Source organism: Salvia splendens, chromosome 7 (genome assembly GCF_004379255.2).
Source record: "Salvia splendens isolate huo1 chromosome 7, SspV2, whole genome shotgun sequence".
NCBI classification, from domain to species: Eukaryota; Viridiplantae; Streptophyta; class Magnoliopsida; order Lamiales; family Lamiaceae; genus Salvia; species Salvia splendens.
In genome coordinates, this window is record NC_056038.1 from 571,117 (window position 1) to 590,102 (window position 18,986).

At 40.7% G+C, this 18,986-nt stretch overlaps 3 protein-coding genes across 6 annotated transcripts; 2 read left to right on the forward strand and 1 right to left on the reverse strand.

Moving 5' to 3' along the window:
- The first annotated feature begins 4,602 nt into the window (after nt 1–4,602).
- On the forward strand, nt 4,603–8,197 carry LOC121740897 (protein ALTERED PHOSPHATE STARVATION RESPONSE 1-like). Of its 4 annotated transcripts, XM_042133549.1 has the most exons (6): nt 4,603–4,666; nt 4,759–4,817; nt 5,100–6,168; nt 6,607–6,782; nt 6,910–7,133; nt 7,238–8,197. In XM_042133549.1, the coding sequence occupies exons 3-6, from the start codon at nt 5,190–5,192 to the stop codon at nt 8,043–8,045; spliced, it is 2,187 nt and encodes a 728-aa protein (XP_041989483.1). In that variant the 5' UTR covers nt 4,603–4,666; nt 4,759–4,817; nt 5,100–5,189; the 3' UTR covers nt 8,046–8,197. The 4 variants fall into 4 exon arrangements, with proteins under 4 accessions (XP_041989483.1, XP_041989482.1, XP_041989485.1 ...); XM_042133548.1 differs by having other exon boundaries at nt 4,652–4,817; XM_042133551.1 differs by having other exon boundaries at nt 4,652–4,817; nt 5,155–6,168.
- Nucleotides 8,198–8,803: 606 nt separating this feature from the next.
- Nucleotides 8,804–14,148, forward strand: LOC121741462 (transcription factor MYB3R-1-like). The gene is made up of 12 exons (XM_042134222.1): nt 8,804–9,027; nt 9,508–9,715; nt 9,876–9,930; nt 10,043–10,100; nt 10,355–10,449; nt 10,558–10,661; nt 10,766–10,894; nt 11,017–12,682; nt 12,891–13,219; nt 13,295–13,412; nt 13,486–13,677; nt 13,846–14,148. The coding sequence occupies exons 2-12, from the start codon at nt 9,633–9,635 to the stop codon at nt 13,963–13,965; spliced, it is 2,949 nt and encodes a 982-aa protein (XP_041990156.1). The 5' UTR covers nt 8,804–9,027; nt 9,508–9,632; the 3' UTR covers nt 13,966–14,148.
- A 317-nt stretch (nt 14,149–14,465) lies between these two features.
- On the reverse strand, nt 14,466–18,530 carry LOC121741463 (aspartate aminotransferase, cytoplasmic-like). The gene is made up of 12 exons (XM_042134223.1): nt 18,292–18,530; nt 17,786–17,857; nt 17,652–17,713; nt 17,488–17,571; nt 17,090–17,189; nt 16,877–16,997; nt 16,245–16,408; nt 16,023–16,160; nt 15,411–15,532; nt 15,164–15,258; nt 14,943–15,063; nt 14,466–14,720 (listed from the first exon to the last, which is right to left on the reverse strand). The coding sequence occupies exons 1-12, from the start codon at nt 18,478–18,480 to the stop codon at nt 14,636–14,638; spliced, it is 1,353 nt and encodes a 450-aa protein (XP_041990157.1). The 5' UTR covers nt 18,481–18,530; the 3' UTR covers nt 14,466–14,635.
- Between the last annotated feature and the right edge of the window lie 456 nt (nt 18,531–18,986).

Sequence of the window (18,986 nt, forward strand, 5' to 3'; positions counted from 1 at the left end):
CAACTTCTAATATCAATTTCAATATTATAATGGCCACTGATGCCTTACAACACCATAAAAAAAACACAATTTACACGTAGAGTCATATCTAATACAAACCTACAAGAATTACTATTCATCTCCACGCAGAAGCTGTAGCTATATTCTCCGAGCTCCGCATCATCGCCGAGCTCCGCAGTTCTGTAATTGGAGCTATATTCTCTCAACATGTCCCTCACCGGCCATCTTCAGTCGCATCATCCACTTACCGAACACCTCGTGCCTTTCCACCCTCTCAACCCCCTCACAGGCTATTATGTTGACGCTGTCTGTCGTCCCTTCAGGTCCAGCCGCCGTCGAGACTCATGCTACGCTTTGTCACACGCCACCAGCGTCGTAGCACTGCCGGACGTCGTTCGCCGTGATGCAGCGCTGCTGTTCGCCTCTATCCCGCAGCCGTCTGCTGTTGTCCGCCGAGCCATTCGTCACTCCCACCGCTCGGGCATCCCTCCATCGCTAGCTGTCAGCAGCCGTCGCTGCACCGGCATGGGGCGAGATGAGAGTTTGGAGTCGTTCTCGCTGTGGCTGGGGAAGAGCTCATGAACAAAATGAATTTTTCCAATTTTACCATTTTTATATGAATCAAGCAATGAAATTTGGTAATTTTTGGATGAATTATTATGACCAAAAGATTATAAAAATGTATCTATCATCTCTAGTTCGTCTTTAAAATTGGTTCGACATTGATCATAACTCAAATTTATTAATTATTTAGATATTCATGATATCTCCATAATAAGTACTTCGTCTAACTCAAGTTAATGGCTTTGTATTCTATTTTCTTGGCGGCCGAATCAATTGATTCATTCATTTTTTGAATAATATAATTATTACTATATTTTACTTTGGTATTTCTTATCTCATAGTAATACTTTATTTTATCTTATAATATTCATTTTATTTTATTTTTTCTTATCTTTTCTTCTTTAATCGATCCTCTATATTATTGTAATCTCATTTAACTTAATAGACATTTTTTTATTAATTCATATGCCATGTGAAACATCTCTGATAAATCAGGATAAACAGTGGCGTATCCAGGATATTTGATTCGGGAGTGCGGAATACATGACCAATAATTATGTAACTCATTAAATTAAGATAAAGAAAGAGAAATGGAACATAAAAAAATAAATAATGAACCAAAACTTGAGAGTGGTAGGACTTGATATTTGGCCTACCAAGTGAAAATGTTTTTGCTCTGCCCCTGATCTCTTGCAATTTTAGTTACTTATACCTCAATGCTAGTGTTAAGTACGAAGTTTTTGGGTTACAACTGTACCCCCAAATTACCCCCTGTATACGCCACTGAGGATAAAGAAAGTGGAGTATAAAATTATCTAAATAGTACGCTCGATTATTATATTTTTATCATTTGTGTTTGGATATATATTTACAATAAGCCATTTCCTGAAAATTATGATAATAATATTAAAATTATTTCCTTTCAGTCCAAAGTCATGGTTTTTTAGTTGACCATTTTATTTTGATAATTATTAGTGTGTTTTATTTTTGTTTCATTAATATTTAATTATTTAAACTAGGAGATTTTAAATTACACAAAAGGCCCATAAATATTCGAACCCCATTCCAAATGGGCTAAATCAATTGGGCCTATCTGAATTTAATTCAACATCTCCCCTAAAAACAATTAAATTACCAATTCCATTACGTAACTCAAAAATATCATTCCCATAATCACATAATGATACATTTATTTTCAATCTTGCACGTCATTCCACTTTGGCAAATCTTTATAATCTATTGTATAATCTCTCAGTGTGTCTGTGTGTGATAAAATTCCCATAATCCTCTCAACATCTTTAAATTACCATAATCTAACTAAAAAAATAATTCCCACATCATTTCACTTTGGCAAATCTATTATAATCCCTAAATGTGTGTGATTAAAAGTGCAAAAAATAAAAAATAAAGAATAAAGAATTGATGCATTGAAAAAAAAGGCAATAATTCTATAACCAGCCATTACATATGTGTTAGCTAAAATGAGATGAACAACACAACGCATGACTATATCTTAATGGCAATTTGTCGGAAGAATCATTAAATTTGGTTAAATATTAGTAAGTCATGCGAGTTTTAATAATAGTTGATTATATCATAACTTTCACAATGTTGTTAATCGTCTCATGTCAAATGTATCAGACATTCCCGTTTCTTATTTTTATGACTTGGCGATGATGTGCATTACAAACATGATGCGACATCGTCTACTTGGTAATTACATATCCCAAAAAAATGTTTTCATGCAGAAAATATAACGTGTTGACCTGATTATCTGTTTGTAATTTAGGGGGTTTAACTTCTTTTTCCTTCACACAAAGAACTGCACTCTTCTCGAAAAAAACTACTCACTCCTCCGTTCCGCGGTAGTTGAGTCATTTCATTTTCTACACTCGTTTTAAAAAAATTATAATAAATAGTTAAAATGGAGAGAAAGTAAATTAAGTGACAAAATAAGATAGATAAGAGTCTTATCTACATTAGGCCATCCGCAACGCTATCTCTTACCCGTCTCTTAACCGTCTCATCTCTTAACTATTTATGGCCCCACTGTACTTTCCACTCCATCTCTTAACTAAGAGATAGCACCTGCAACCCTCCATCTCTTACCCGTCTCTTAACCATCTCATCCATTAACTATTCATTCAATTTCATTTTTTATTTTTATTTCCAACAAATTCAATTAATAAAAACACACTTCATTAAATAAAATAAAATTACAACTTAAAATCCTTAAAAAAAATACATAATTAAAAATACTCCGCCGGCGAATCATCCCCCGAAGGCGGTGGCGGTGCACCGAATGGAGGCGGAATACCAACTTGTCCCGCCAGATACACAATGCCGGCATGGTGGGCTTGATATTGGGCGGGCGTCATCCAGGAAGTGTCCGCCATCGTGGCGGTGAAGTACATGGACATTAGGGATGAGGGCGGCCCTTGGGAACCCCGCTAGCCCACCTTTCGACGTCTTTGACGGCCTCCCAAACATCGACATGTTTGAATTCTTTGCTGTTGTCGTCGAAATAGACTCGCAAAGACGATCTCAGAATGCCGGCTCTAGTGGCTCCGCCTTGGTAATGAACCGCTTCATTCTTGTAGATGATGCAGAATTTTTTGACCTCTCTGTCGACTCGGTCAAAATGACTTCGGAGCATCTTCAATGTGCGGCGGCGGGACCCCTTCGGCTTAATCTCGTTGTAGGCCTCGGTGACCTTTTCCAAAAAGCACTTCCCGGATTGTTGATTCCCGACGATGGGATCGTACGAGACGTTGATCCAGGCATTGTACATAGCCATCGTGTCCTTGCGGCTGTACGGATGACGACCTACATCCTCCTCCTCGGCCGCCTCTTCCTCCACGGCGCCGAATGCCTTGGAGCTTCCACCGCCTCGTCCTCCTTCCAGATTGGGTTCATCCGGATAATTCTCCCTAATTTGGAATAATCCCTGCGAATACCTCGGGGCGGAGGGACGAGCGTATGCATCCACATCAAAATGGGGTGGTTGGTACCCCATTGTACATCCCCCCCGGTCGCCAAACGCGTTGATGTCAAACCCGTCGGAGCCGCCAGAGTTTCCGCCGCCGGATATTTTGTGATGAAAATTGGAGAGGAAATAGATATGATTTGGAAAGAATAGATGTGTGGTGTGTGTATAATGAGGATGAAATATGAGTATTTATAGAGTAAAAAAAAAGAGAAAAAAAGATCGAAAACGGTAACATTACCGTTTGAATTTTTAATTTTGTTATTAAATTTGAATTTTTTATAAAAAATGATTTATTGCGTTAGCGTGACGAAGCCCACTCGAGGGCCGGCGAGTGGGCGTCACGCCTAGCGCCAGCGCGCGCCAGCCGTCTCGGTGGGACGGGCGTCTCGGCGAGACCGGGAAGAGACGGGACGCTGAAACGCATCTCGTTGCCGTCTCGTCTCAGAGGGAAACGAGACACCCGCGCGACGCGTTGCGGTTGCTCTTATTCTCTCTCTTAGTTTACTTTTTTCCACTTTAACTATTTATTATCATTTTTCTAAAACGAGTGCAGAAAATAAAATGACTCAACTACCGCGGAACGGAGGGAGTACTATATTTTCTTAATGACATACACAATTTGCTCTTAATTCAACAATTGAACAAATTGTGAAACTTATAACTAAAACACAACTATTGTTGAAAGTTGCAAAATTGGCAAAAATTAGACTAAATTTAATACTCCTATTTTCTGGCAATTTGCTTTATTTTATAAACCATGTGCAGCATTAATTATTACGTACGCCCACAATACAAAATTATAGAACAAAGAAATTGGGAAATGGGGGTGGAAATAAATATTTTCCCAAAAAGCCCAATACGACGCCGCACCACCTCGATTGTTGTGACCGTTACTCCTTCCCTCTTTTTTGAAAACCGTAGTAGCTATCGCACCCACACTCACTCTCAATAAATCGTGTAATCAACAAAACTCGAACCTTTAAATCGCTAGTCCATCTTTTTCAAAAAGCACGCGACTGCAGGAAACCAAACCGGAGACCATCCGGCCCATCTATCTCTCTGTGGCGCTTTGTACCTCTCTGGTGCAGTGTTGGCTCTCTGCAGAGAAATTTTGTCCGTTTCTCCTTTCTTTTCACATCACCGCAAAATAAAAAAGGAGAATTTTTTAATCATTCCTGTTTATGAATACATATTTTCTTTTGTAGTGAGGAAATTTTCAATAATTTATGCTCGAATCTCGCTGGAGCTGCTGATTTATACGCAGGTGAGGTGGTGCTTTGCATTTTGTGTGTGTGTTCCTTTCAGACCCTTTTTTGGAACCCTTTTGCTTCGAGCGCTTTTTCGGAAAAAGTAGAAATCATGCTAGATTCATCTGTTTTTAGGAAAATGGAAGCATGTTCTGTGTGATTCATGCTGTGATACGTGTGTGAGCATTTCCAATTGATGAATCTGTATATGTGGTGAAGTCACTGAAAAATTGTGTTTTTTTTCAGAAAAAAGAACTGATTTTTTTTTTCTGTTTTGTTAATTTGTTTCTTGTGTGTAGGTGTGATTTTAGTTTGAAATCCAGCTCGTAATTTTGTTATTCGGTAAATGTGAAGGCTCGAAAAATCCCTAATTCGATTGAAGATCGAAAATGGGGTGTGCGCAATCGAAAATCGACAATGAGGAATCGGTTTCTAGGTGTAAGGAGAGGAGGAATTTGATGAAGGAGGCTGTTGTTGCGAGGAATGCTTTTGCCTCGGCGCATTCCGGCTACTCCGTCTCTCTTAAAGACACCGGCGCCGCCCTGAGCGACTTCGCCGGCGGAGAGGTCCCGCCGCCGCCGCTGGAAGCGACGGCGGCGGATCCCCCGGTTGTGGACCTGCCCCCGCCTCCCCCTCCGTCGGCGATGGGGTCGAACCTCCCGCCGCCTCCCCCACCGCTGCCGAGCTTCTCGCCCATGCCGACGCCGCTGCTCCAACGGGCGGTGACCATGCCGGCATTGTCGGAGTCGGTTAGGAAGGGGAAGATGAAAGGGGTGGCCGTTCATGAGGATGATATCTACGAGGAGGACGAGGTGGAGGAAGAGGAGGATGGGGAGGATAGGTTTCGTAGGAGGAAGAAAGGGGTTGAGGAGACGGAGGTCGAGACTCCGATAAGGCCGCCTCCTAACCCCTCCACGACTCCCTCAGAGATTAGAGGGATGGCGTGGGATTACTTCTTCATGGACAACACACCCCACTCGAATTTGGATGAGGCCGTGGAAGGGGTCGATGGTGGCTATGGCGAGGAAATGAATGGGAATCTCGACCAGGCGTTTGAGAATGTGGCCGGAAATGATGAGTTCAAGACTCCAGAGAAGCAAGCGGGGTTCGAGGAGTTCAAGACGCCTGAGGAGACGCCAGCGTCCATGCCAGCCCCAAAGTTTATGCACTCCAACACCGCGCCTCCTGCGGTGAGCAGAATCGTTATGGGTGGTAATGCGGCAGGAAATGATAATGGTGTGGATTTGTTGAAGGTTTTGAGTGAGATCGACGATCATTTCCTTAAAGCTTCCCAAAGCTCGCAAGCCGTATCAAAGATGCTCGAGGCCACGAGGTTGCATTACCACTCGAATTTCGCTGATAATCGAGGTGATCATCTTTCTTAAATATGCCTACAATGTGATTTGTTACCATATTTTGATTTGGAACAGTCAATTACTTGAATTTTTGCATTTAACTATGAAAAATCATGGAGAGAATATAGTAATTCTTGTAGCTGTTTGGTAATCTAATTTAAATGAAAACTATGCTAATTCTGTTTGAAATTTGAACGTATTTAATGTTCGAATTAACTACACGATAGTTATCAGTATGTTCGATTTGTTTTATGATTATCGTATTTAACTATGCGTATGTCTGCTTTAAACTGCGATATTCAGTGTATTGAAGTAGGCTCTAGTAAAAATTAAAACTAAGTGTCAAGCTGGGAATAATTTGTTGTTTGGCATCTCATCTTTTCATATTATGTCGTTTCTTTTCTGATTTTAGATACGGTTGTGTGCTTGTGGCTTTCTTTTTCGTTTCTAGGACACATTGACCATGCAGCTCGAGTCATGCAAGTTATTACTTGGAACAAATCCTTTAAGGGTGTGCCTAATGGCGAGGCAGCGAATGATAGCTTTGATCCAGATGATTACGAGACGCATGCCACTGTTTTGGACAAGTTGCTAGCATGGGAGAAAAAGCTATACGAAGAAATAAAGGTCTGGCTTCATTCAAGAATCGAACCCCTTCCCCTTTCACTTGTGGATTATGAGAAATCTAAATGGTTCGTATTTCGTTGTTTGGTATTATTAGTCTTGAATTTCTGTTGTGTCTTGGCTTGGGCAGGCTGGCGAACTTATGAAACGTGAATATCAACGAAAAGTTGGCGTGCTGAATAAGCTAAAGAAACGCAATGCTAGTGCCGAGCAAGTAGAGAAGGCGAAAGCTGCTGTTAGCCATTTGCATACGCGATATATAGTTGACATGCAATCCTTGGATTCGACCGTCTCAGAAGTCAATGATATACGTGACAAGCAGTTGTTTCCGAAGCTCGTGGTGCTCGTTCAAGGGTGAGTCCTGGTGGTACCTGGTATCTTCTGTTTTTTAATATGTGCCCTACTTGTTTTAAGTGATGTGGCGTCTCACGGTTGCATGATATATTGATTTCTTGAAGGATGACAACGATGTGGGAGTCTATGTGCATACATCATAACAGCCAGCTCGAGATTGTCACGGGCCTCAAATCCCTCGACATCTCGGGCGTCCTGATCGAGACGACCAAGCACCATCACGACCGGACGAAGCAGCTCGCGACCGTCCTCGAGCAATGGCACTCGCAGTTCGATAAGCTTGTGACGGGCCAGAGGCAGTACATCGGCGCGCTCAGCAGCTGGCTGAAGCTGAATCTCATCCCTATCGAGAGCAGCTTGAAGGAGAAAGTCTCGTCACCACCAAGAGCTCCGAACCCTCCGATCCAGCCGCTGCTCCGGGCGTGGCACGACTACCTCGAGAAGCTCCCTGACGAGGTGGCGAAGAGCGCCATCGCGTCGTTCGCCGCCGTGATCAAGACCATCATCCTCCACCAGGAAGAGGAGATGAAGCTGAAGGACAAGTACGATGAGACGAGACGGGAGTACATCCGGAAGAAGCAAGCCTTTGAGGAGTGGGTGCACAAGTACAGGAACCGCAGGACGCCCCCGGACGAGGGCGACCCCGAGAAGACTGGGGAGAGTGGGACGAAGGACCCGGTGACGGAGAGGCAGTTCGTGGTCGAGAGTTTGAAGAAGCGGATGGACGAGGAGATGGAGGAGCATCAGAAGCATTGCGTTCAGGTGCGGGAGAAGTCACTCGGAAGCCTCAAGATCCGGCTTCCGGAGATCTTCCGAGCTCTCTCGGACTACGCCAATGCATGCTATGAGGCGTACGAGCAGCTGAGATTGCTCACAGCATCACAACATCCTAATCCAAATGCAGGAGCCTAATCTGTCTTTGTTTAACAAGAATGTTTACTGTAGAATCAGCCATGTTAAGGTGGATTTGATGTTTCTTTTGAGTTTTTTTTTGCCTTTGGTTTTTTTTGGGGAAGTGAACTTGTATACTTTCACCCCATTAATGCTAAGAGTTCTTTTCATCACATTTTGGGGGATGGAGTCTTGGGGAGACAAAAAGTTTGTGATATATCGGGTCGGAGAAGGGGAACCACTCATTCTTAACACCAACGATCGTAAGGCCAAAGAGTCAAGCGTAAAAAAGGGGTTCCCGTTCCCGGTCTCTTACAGCCGGAACATCCAAAATCTCAAAAATACTTAGTTCAAACATGATTCCAACTCAACACTCTTTCCTTTGGTGACCCTTCGGATCAAGAATTGAGGCCTCACAATTTCTAGCCAATAAACTCTCTCTCATGTCATTCTCCGTTCATGCTTCGATATTCTGGTATCCTAAGCGTAGAGGAATCACACCAATCGTCCGATCTAGCGAGTTATGATCTTATTAGTCTTTTGATGTATCAATTGATCTGAGTTGCGTTTTATCATCATCTATTTTGTGTTAATTGCCATCAATATATAGTATATACCAAACACTACCGTTGTGCTTAAATATTTGAACAACATACAAAACCATCGATCAAGATTGCGCCACATGGCTGAACCCTAGACGTTGATGGAAAAAGTTGCTCGAATCAGTGTAAGAAAAACGCTTTCATACTTTCTGATTTTGAATTATTTGGACCGTTTTTTAATTTCACTCTCTCAAACACACACTTCACGCACTCGTAATCGAAGAAAACACACTGGGCTGACTTCATTCTCTCCCTCTCTCTCTCCTTTTCCCAATTTTCACCGAGAATAAGCAGATACTTTGTGTGCTTCTGGATTTATTGGATGCGTATGAAGCATCCGTTGGATCCGCGAGTGATCGGTTGGAATTTCGGTGTTTCTGCTGTTGGATTGAAATTCGTCGGTGAGTATTCAAATTTCATTTTCCGTTGTATGTTGCTTTTTGAATTAAATCAAGCTGGAGGACTTCTTAGAGTTCTTTGTTTTTCTGGATTTAGTTTCGGTATTGGTATGAGGAATACTGGAATAGCATGATTTTAGAACCCTAGCTATTTTCACTTTGAATCCTGTTTTGCTTCAGATTTTACGTTCTGGTAGTATTTTTTTATTTGAGTAGTTTCGCATCAATAACGAAATCAGATGTGGTGTTCGGAATTAGAGGATTCCAGCTTCAATGCAACCAAATATTTCAAAATTTCATTTCTGAGAGCTGAGAATTGGTTATTTTTCCGATGAACAGTTCCATTCCATCACAGGAAATGTAATTTCGTTTCAATTGTATACTTCTCACAGCTAGTTAGCTCAGCTAATATTTAGAAGGTGTAACAATTTCTTAATTATTACACATTCTGATTTCTCTCTTTTCATCCTTCAATGTTCTTAGCTATTCCATCCTGGATTCAAGCAGCTCCTACCTTGCTGTAAGGTAGCTTATAATGATTTGTGGAAAAATATCTGAAGAAAATTTCCAACGAGTTGGAGGCATCTACGTATATTTATCAGCCAAATATGGAAAGTGATAGAACAGGAAGCAATAATAACCCTTCAGACGCTGCAAAAAATGGTCTGCAACGATCTCGGCCTTCACATGGGTACTTATTCTATATTTTCTTAATTTCTTTATGATTTGTATGTGCAACCAGTTTCTGTTTCGGAGAAGTTGTGTGATCTGTAAACAAATTCTGGTGGCTTGTACACAAGTACATAATAGTCTTTCGATGTATATGAGCTTTTTCCGTGTTGTTTATACAGGAGAACGAGTGGCCCAACACGACGTTCGACGAAGGGACAATGGACTGCAGAAGAGGTTAATAGGAATCTCCTGTAGTTGTATTTATTCAAGTCTATATGCACAGCAATATAACAGATTGAATAGGAATGTGTTGGGCAAAAGGCTGATATTTCAGTTTGTATTGCAGGATGAGGTATTGCGAATGGCTGTTCAACGCTTCAAAGGGAAAAATTGGAAAAAGATAGGTAAGAAAATGGGTTTAGGCCTTTGTGTAGTGTCACTGGAAGTGGGTACTATAGATCTAACCTCATAATCATACCTGCCATTTTCTTCTTAGTTTTTGCATTTTAGGAGTTATGTACTATAGATTGAACATGTTACATGAAGTTGGAATGATTTCTTCTAATGTCCCGATTGTGGATATGTTTAGATTTCTTAGAATAAATATTGTTGGCCAATTATTCAATATACTTTCTGTAAAATGCTATGATATATCCAGCGGAGTGTTTCAAGGACCGAACAGATGTTCAGTGCCTACATAGGTGGCAGAAAGTTCTTAATCCAGAGCTAGTTAAAGGTCCCTGGTCGAAAGAGGTTAGCTACTCTTGTAGTCGCCAATGGCTTTGATGTCTCACTCTCATGGTTTATTTCTGATATATGGTTTACAGAACCCATTTAATTTTAATTTTGGCACATGATTAGGAGGATGAAGTAATAACTGAGTTGGTTAACAAATATGGTCCCAAAAAGTGGTCTACGATCGCAAATCATCTTCCTGGGCGTATAGGGAAGCAGTGTCGTGAAAGGTAACCTGCAGGAGCTTCTTTTATTTTTGTGGTCTATATAGCAATGAATTCTGCATTTTGTGTTATTGGCATGCTTTATATGTTGGTGTTACTAATTTTTTCAGGTGGCACAATCATCTTAATCCCAATATAAACAAGGAAGCTTGGACACAGGATGAGGAATTAACATTGATCCGCGCTCATCAAATTTATGGAAACAAATGGGCTGAGTTAACTAAGTTATTGCCTGGGAGGTACCTGAACTTTTATTTGCTCCGTGAGCTTTGATTAGCTCATTCACACACCAGTATATTCTTTGTAAATTCTCTTGTCTGTTACTAATTTTGAGTGTTTTTGTTGTTGTGTCTGCCACCAGAACCGACAACTCTATCAAAAACCATTGGAATAGTTCTGTCAAGAAGAAATTGGACATGTATTTAGCTTCAGGGTTACTTTCACAATTCCAAGATCAACCTCTTGTGATTCCTCCTAATCAGTCAGAAGCTTCCTCCTCTTCAAAGGCACAACAATGCAGTGAAGAAGACAATAGTGTTGTTAGAGGCAGAACAGAAGCAGAGGAAGCTTCTGAATGCAGTCAAGGTTCTAACATTGCTAGTATGTCTCGACCAATTAGCAACACAGCTGTACATCCCATAGGGGACTGCAGAATAACTGAAGAATCAAATTCAAGTCAGTATTCTGAAGATTATCGTCCTGCATTTCAAGAAGAAGCGTTTCCTATACCAGAAGCACCTTGTGAACTGAGCGACAAGTTTCTTGAGCATGATTTCTCTCTAGATTGGAGTTCCTTAGCGGGGAAAGATTGGCAACTAAATCCTAATGAACTACCAGACATGTCTTTACTAGATGTGGGGCAAGAGTCACCTGGAATGTTCGCCTTAACATCTTCAAGTGGCCAGAATACTAATCATGAAGAAGTATCCTTTCAGCAAGAGTCTCATATGCCATTAGGGAGTTTTACTTCCTTGGTAAACATGGCTGTAGATGCTGATACCCCAAATATGATCGCGACTTCAGATTGCAGGATGGTATACACACATCCCTCTGAAGTTTTGAACTACATAGATACATTGCTCAATCATTCGTCAACGCTTCAGTTTCCTGAAAATGAGTTGGTTGCTCCACAATCTTGTTATGCGCCTTCTGATATGCTGGGCGCTTCATTTTCTCAGTCTGTCCCCTTCCCTATGCAAGTTCCTGCATCTGATGGTCAGCACATGTTTGATACTGATCCAAATCAGTACAGTAGTTCACATGCAGATCAGGAACCAAATCCACCAAGTACACATGATGATTTTATATATACCTCGGAGTCCAGTCACTTGCAATGTGAAGATAATTCCGTTGAGGTAAAGGAAACACCGAAGCTAGTTTCAGCTAATGATTTTGGCTCAACATCATCAAATGATTCTCAGAGTTGTCCTCTAGTGGAAAATGATTCTGGAGCTTTATTCTACGAGCCCCCACGTTTTCCAAGCTTGGATATACCATTCTTCAGTTGTGATCTCATAAAATCAGGTAGCGACATGCATCAAGAGTACAGCCCACTTGGCATCCGCCAACTGATGATATCTAACATGACCCCATTCAAACTGTGGGATTCACCATCTAGAGATGATAGCCCTGACGCAATTCTCAAAAGTGCCGCCAAAACTTTTACAGGCACGCCATCAATATTGAAGAAAAGACATCGTGACTTGGTGTCTCCTTTGTCTGAAAAGAGAGGTGAAAAGAAGCTTGAAGGTCTTAGAAACCAAGAAGCATTTTCAAATATGACCAATGGTTTTCCCAGGTTAGAGTTTATGTTTGATGAATGCATAGACAAAAAAGGACAGCTGGTTTCACTATCGCCAAACAGAAGAAACTTTGAAGTGTCTTGTATGGAAAAAGAAAACGCAGCTTCTGCTTCTGAACTGGAGCCAAATGACCGCAACGGCAGTGATTGTTTGAACAGTATGACTGCAATGATAGCTTCCACTGATCTCAGAGCTAAGAATTCAGAAAGGGACTCGACTGAATCGGTGGGTAGCATATTTTGTCTCCACTGGCATTATCAGGCTTCTTTTTGTACTACTGGCTTACTAAAATTTAGTCATTTTCTCTACCGCATTGCTTTAGCCATCATGAGCATGATTATTCTCTGTGGATGTACTAATTATAGCACTGCACGAGAATTTATCATAGGTTCCTTTTTGCGATTCTGATGTGTCATGATTTTGTTTCTGGCAGGCAAATGAGCCTTCTGGAGTCCTTCTTGAACACGATGTGAATGACCTGCTATTCTTTTCTCCGGAGCGTTATATACTCAAGAATGATAGAACAGTTGGTATAAGTGCTAGAACTCTCGCAAAACAGTCTTCACGAAGATTAGATGCTGAGTCTAAACATGGCGCCATTTTAACATCCTCGGACGCATGCTTTTCTTTCATTTGTTCTCCTCGGCTGGGTTCAAAGGACAGGACCAATTTGTTTATAACTACATCTCTGCAATCCTTGAGTCCTTCAGCAAAGAAAGTCGAGAGTTCTGGCAAAGGTTTAGCCAGTGAAAACAATAACATGTAAGAATATTATTATCAGTCCTGGTGTTCTTTGACATTTCTGACCCACTCGTATTCTCGATCCTTTGGTTGCAGATTTGTTGAGTCAACACCGTATAAGAGGAGCATGGATTCTCCTTCGGCTTGGAAGTCCCCTTGGTTTATCAACGGCTTTGATCCAGGCCCAAGAGTTGATACAGATATAACTATTGAGGTATTTGAAACATATCGTTATTTTTGTTTGCTTTATTTGTTGCATTTTATCTCATAGTGTGTGATTTTGGTAGGACATTGGCTATTTCTTGAGCTCCCCGGGGGACGGAGGCTACGATGCCATAGGGTTAATGAAGCAACTAGGGGAGCAGACAGCCGGTGCGTTTGCTGACGCCCAGAAGGTTCTTGGAGATGAAACTCCGGAAACCATAATGAAGGGAAAATGTGTCACAAACCTCAACCCAAGCGGTGCTTCAAGTTCCATGGTATGTGTTCAGTCATTCTTGAGTCTCTTTTCCCACACCAAAAATCGTCATTTTGGCCTCTAGTCGAGTGTAGTCCGCATAGCTGTAAACGAGAAGATGCACTTTCTCTTAACTTTCTGCACATGCTCTCTAACCCTTACACTGGTGGTATAATCAATCCCATTGCAGACGGAGAGGCGTACGCTCGATTTCAGCGAATGCGGAACACCAGGAAAAGAATCTGCGAGATTTTCAAGCAGCACCAGTTTCTCAAGCCCATCTTCCTATCTGTTGAAGAGTTGCAGGTAGAAGAAGAGGCAAAGGCGTATTCATGCTTAGAAACAGAGCAATCCTACTGTAATATAGAAGTGTCGTATAATTTATGTTTTCATTTTTTATATTCTTGGACACCATATATAACAAATGCCATATGTTAATGTAAACTGTGAGAATTTATACACTAATATAAATGATCTGACTTTATCCGTTTGAGTTTGAGACTATTATTCGAAATTGTCAAGACCTTGAATAATTCCGGAAATTATGTACCATAACACCATCGTTCAGCACTTGTACTCTTCATTCATTTAAGAACATACATATTAATATGCACCAACACATAATCAGCAACATTTTCATACACAACAATGACAAGACCTACGAATCACAGGTACAACTCGAATGAGCAAGGCTCGTACCAAGCACATTTTTTCAACAATGTCACGAGGCCAATTTTTCTGCATCCGAATGTCTACATGGCCATTTATCTGAACGAGAGAAGGAGCGGATGCTGCTCACCTCAACCGCAATGAAATAGAAGAAACATTTCTAATAGATAAATGAATAATATATATGATCTTGACACAACACACGAACTTCATGGCAAAGGAAGTTACTATCCATGTATTTTATTGTTTACATCACCGTTGAAATGAGAGGAAAGAAGTTGAGATACAATCAAATATCCAGACACCGAAGATCAAGCTGCTTTTGTTACAGCAGCATGTATTGCATCTGCGAGGTGTGGTACTGTCCTTGAACTCAGACCAGCCATGCTTATTCGACTGCACGATTTTACAACAGAAATAAGCACTGTTGTTCAATATTCCTTTTGACTCGCCTAGAGCTCAAACCGAGCCCCAAGTTAAGATGATTGATAACCATGTGTTTTCTAGTTAAGACCACTAACTTGCACCTCATATTTCTTTCTGGGGACGTTTTTTAATCACAAGGGGATATACGTATAATTTGGAAGTTTTAAGTTGATGAGAAATAATAGGAGTTACCCATCAGATGTTAGGTAGATGTGGTATTCTTTGGTCATGAAGGCTACTTGCGCTGAGTTGAGTCCGGTGAAAGTGAACATCCCGATCTGCTTGATAATGTGACTCCAATCACCCGGTGTACCTGCCAATGTGAGATGTACAGTTGCTCAAAGCTAAGTAACCACGACTATAGAAGATGTAGCAACCTGGCATAGGGAAGAAGACTCGAAAATTTGAAGTACCTCTACTACGTAATGCATCAAACAGTTGCTTGCGCATGCTGATGATACGGTCAGCCATGGCCTTCAGTTCAACTTCCCATTCTTGGAACATAGCTCTGCATGGATATGTTGATTCATAAAGGTCATAAATATGCTTATTTTTCTCTAGGTATTCTTTCTGAAGTTATGTTTTCTTCCTGTGATATGTTCATTATTTTTCTAGAAGAAACATAGCGTATTTCATGCACTACAAAGAAGTACTCAACACCTGTCCTTGAGGATTGTTGCCACAATTGACGCTCCATGAATCGGAGGGTTAGAATACATTGGCCTAATAACTAACTTCAACTGGCTCTCTACCCTGCTTGCCACATCAGCAGACCTGCACACCTGTAAATTCAGAAAAACTTGAGCATTTCAACAATTCAATCTACAATGTGTCCATGTACCTAAATAATATCTATAGTGAACCCACCGAATATGCGGAATAAAAGATTTAAGAAAACAGCATAGCTGCTGAGGTTCTAAATATTAGCATACTGAAAACAGAGATTGACTGTTCATCTTTGACAAAGAATGACAAGTAACGAAGTTGACCCAACATCAACCTAGGTTTATTCTTTTCTATTCTGACTAACGAAGTTGACCCAATTTCAATATATAGCATAGAGAAACACAAAGATCAAATCCCCATTTTTCTACCATAGACCAGCGAGTAGGTTGAGATAAGATTGGCCAAGCATAAAGAAACACAAAGATCAAATCCCCATTTTTCTACCATAGACCAGCGAATAGGTTGAGATAAGATTGGCCAAACATGGCACGTGTTGAGGAAGTGGAGTAATCCTTCTCTAACATTAACTTTATTTTCTCAACTTACCATGCTCAAGGCACCAACGCGCTCCCCATAGAGCCCCATGTTTTTGGCGTAACTTTGAGCCACAAGACATTCCCCCCCATCTTTTACAAACATTCGGATTGACTGTGCATCTGCATCCAGGTTTCCACTAGCAAAACCCTAAAATAAGAAATGATCTCTGAATCATTACATACCCATTTGATATTTTTAGAAGCCAAAGATTGCGGGCTACTGTTCAATTACCTGATAGGCGCTATCAAAGAAGGGCAACAATGCCTTCGATCTCATTAACTGTCTTATCTGCTCCCATTCTTGAGCAGTAGGGTCAACCCCAGTTGGGTTATGAGCACACGCATGGAGAAGCACAATTGCTCCAAAAGGAGCAGACCCAAGATCTTCCAACAAGCCTTGTTTTTGCAAAAAAAACAATGCATTAAAGCTTTTAGTTAATTTTAGGGGGTATTAAAGCTTTTCGTAGAAAGTCAAGATGGACTTGTAACTTTTTACATTTGAACGTAAAGCAAGTATTTCCTCCATCTTTCTGCCACCATTGATATACGATAACTAGAATGCACAAGGACAAATATACAAAAAAATTGGCTTGTATGTTGGTGTGCTGAATGATCTGCGATTACTAGTGCTTCAATATAACACTAAAACATGTACGTTGTAAATTATTGTTGGCATGACTTTTTACTTAAAGCAAAATATTATCAGAGTGGTCTCAAAAGAAATTGCATCATACAAAAGTGAACTCGAAATGCGACTGCCTTAAGTACACCTAGTTTAAGAATATTTAGCATTGATGATAGAAATAATAGACCCTTCCTTTAACAAAACCTAGATCCCAAGCTTATACAGAACAAAGAACTAACCTCTGAAATTGAGTCCACGAGTAGCTGGATCATAGTAGCGGTATGTCTTTACTGCTAACCCAGCTAAACCAAATATTTTTACGTGGTTTCCCCATGTAGGCTGGGGGATATAAATAGTAAGCTGCAACACCAAATACAAACGTTTGTAACTGAATATTCACGCGAATACTGATGAAGAGGATAGAAAGATAGAAGCACGAGATCCCGACTCACTTGATGATAATGCCTAGACAAAAATTCAGCTCCTACCCTCAGTGAGCCTGTACCGGACAAACACTGAACAGTAGTAACCCTGTTGTCTTGGATCGCAGGACTAAAAGTGAAAACAGAATTATAAATCAATCTTGTGCAGGTAAAACACAATAGAATGAATAATGATAAAAGGCAAAGCTATAAAATCAAAATGTTTGCTGTAAGAAACCTATACTGCAAGAGTTTGGTGAAATAAAGTTCGATAATGCAGCTTATCAAATACGTTGATCAGGAAAAACTGGAGAAGATAAATTGTGTTTCTAACTGTTTCATGTCTTCTCGAATATTCAGCAGGCCAGCAATAAATCAGTTAGAGCTTCGCTTTTACAAGATCGGCAGTAATGAACAGCAAGCATTACCTGTCAGCACCAAGTATGAGCTTAGCACTCAATTTATTGAAGTCTGCCAATCCAACAATTGGAAGATACTCCTTCACTCGAGATCTGCAAATTAATCAGTGAAAAATAGTAAAACCAATAGACCTCAATTTCCAAACACATCAGTAACGAGATAGGATGTGTACCTGTCATTCACTAGAATTTGCTCTGCTTTTCTCACAACATTTAAAACAAGAGGTTTTCCTTCCTGTAGTCCAGAAGATTCAAAATTCAGCCGATAATGCTAATTTTACTTATGCCAAAGCACCAGATTTTTTACCTCTGTCCTATATGCCCCGACTCCCAAATTCAACTTAACTGGGCTTGGATCTTTGTTGTAAGCAACAGTCACCTATTATCCATGAAAAGAGCTGATAAAATAAGATAACGGTTTCGAATTAAAACTCAAAGACAGTGAAATGAAAAGGAAATGAACCATAGAGTGCTACAAGCTATAAAGAATCTAAAATTGATGACTAATGTTAACATGCAAATACAAACGCATACGAGAAAACAATACCGACATCAATCAGATATCAATCCTCCCGATCACTCGTTACTCAACAAACGTATCAGCATAGAGAGAGGGCTAAGGTTTAATTCAGTTTCCTCAAGCTCAACTAATCACTTCTCATACTAAAAATACCTAACGCTTTCCCCAAATTCACCAAATCATGTTAATTTTAAACACCGAACAGAGAACTCGATCACCACCTACTAACGAATTTGACAGCAGCTGAAAATCATAAATATGACAGCACAGAGAGAGAGAGAGCTAGAAATTACGCCGAGAATGGGGTCTTCTGGCGCCCGAACAACATGATCGAAGACGGAGATCCGAGCAGCCGCAGTCGGCGCGACGGCGAGGCAGGGATCGGCGGCGTCGAGCGGCGATCCTTGCAGGTGGCGGACGAGAGCGCTGATCCTCCGGTCAGCGGGCGACGGCGACGAGTGTGAATCATTCCCCCCGTGCATTTTAGCAGGTTTTGTTAACGTGTTCGTTTTTTCTTACTTAAGTTACGCGGGGATTGAAGCCAACGTCTTCGTTTTTATATTTGCGATCGTATGAGCTGTGATACGGTGCGGCGCGGGTGCATATTAAGGAATGAAAATGGGCCGATCAACAATTTGTTTGGCACGACAATCTAGGAGATAAGTAATTACACGGAAATTATTTTTATGATTTTGTTACTATCTGAGAAAGGTCAAGATTAGTTTTGTGATAAGAAATGTTAAGACTCATAAATTAAGATTAATCGTTCTTTGAAATTAGTTTGATATAGGAAATGTCAAGATTTATAAATTACTACTAAGATTAATTAGATGATGAAGTACTCAGAACTTCAATTCACCGTGAAATAGATAGAGAAGTAGTACAATTACTTTATCTGTCTTAACGGGAATAACTCACTTTTCTTTTTCAATTTGTTTCAATCAAAAATCATAATCTTGCTTGTTAAAAATGAAAATGAGAGCTTAGA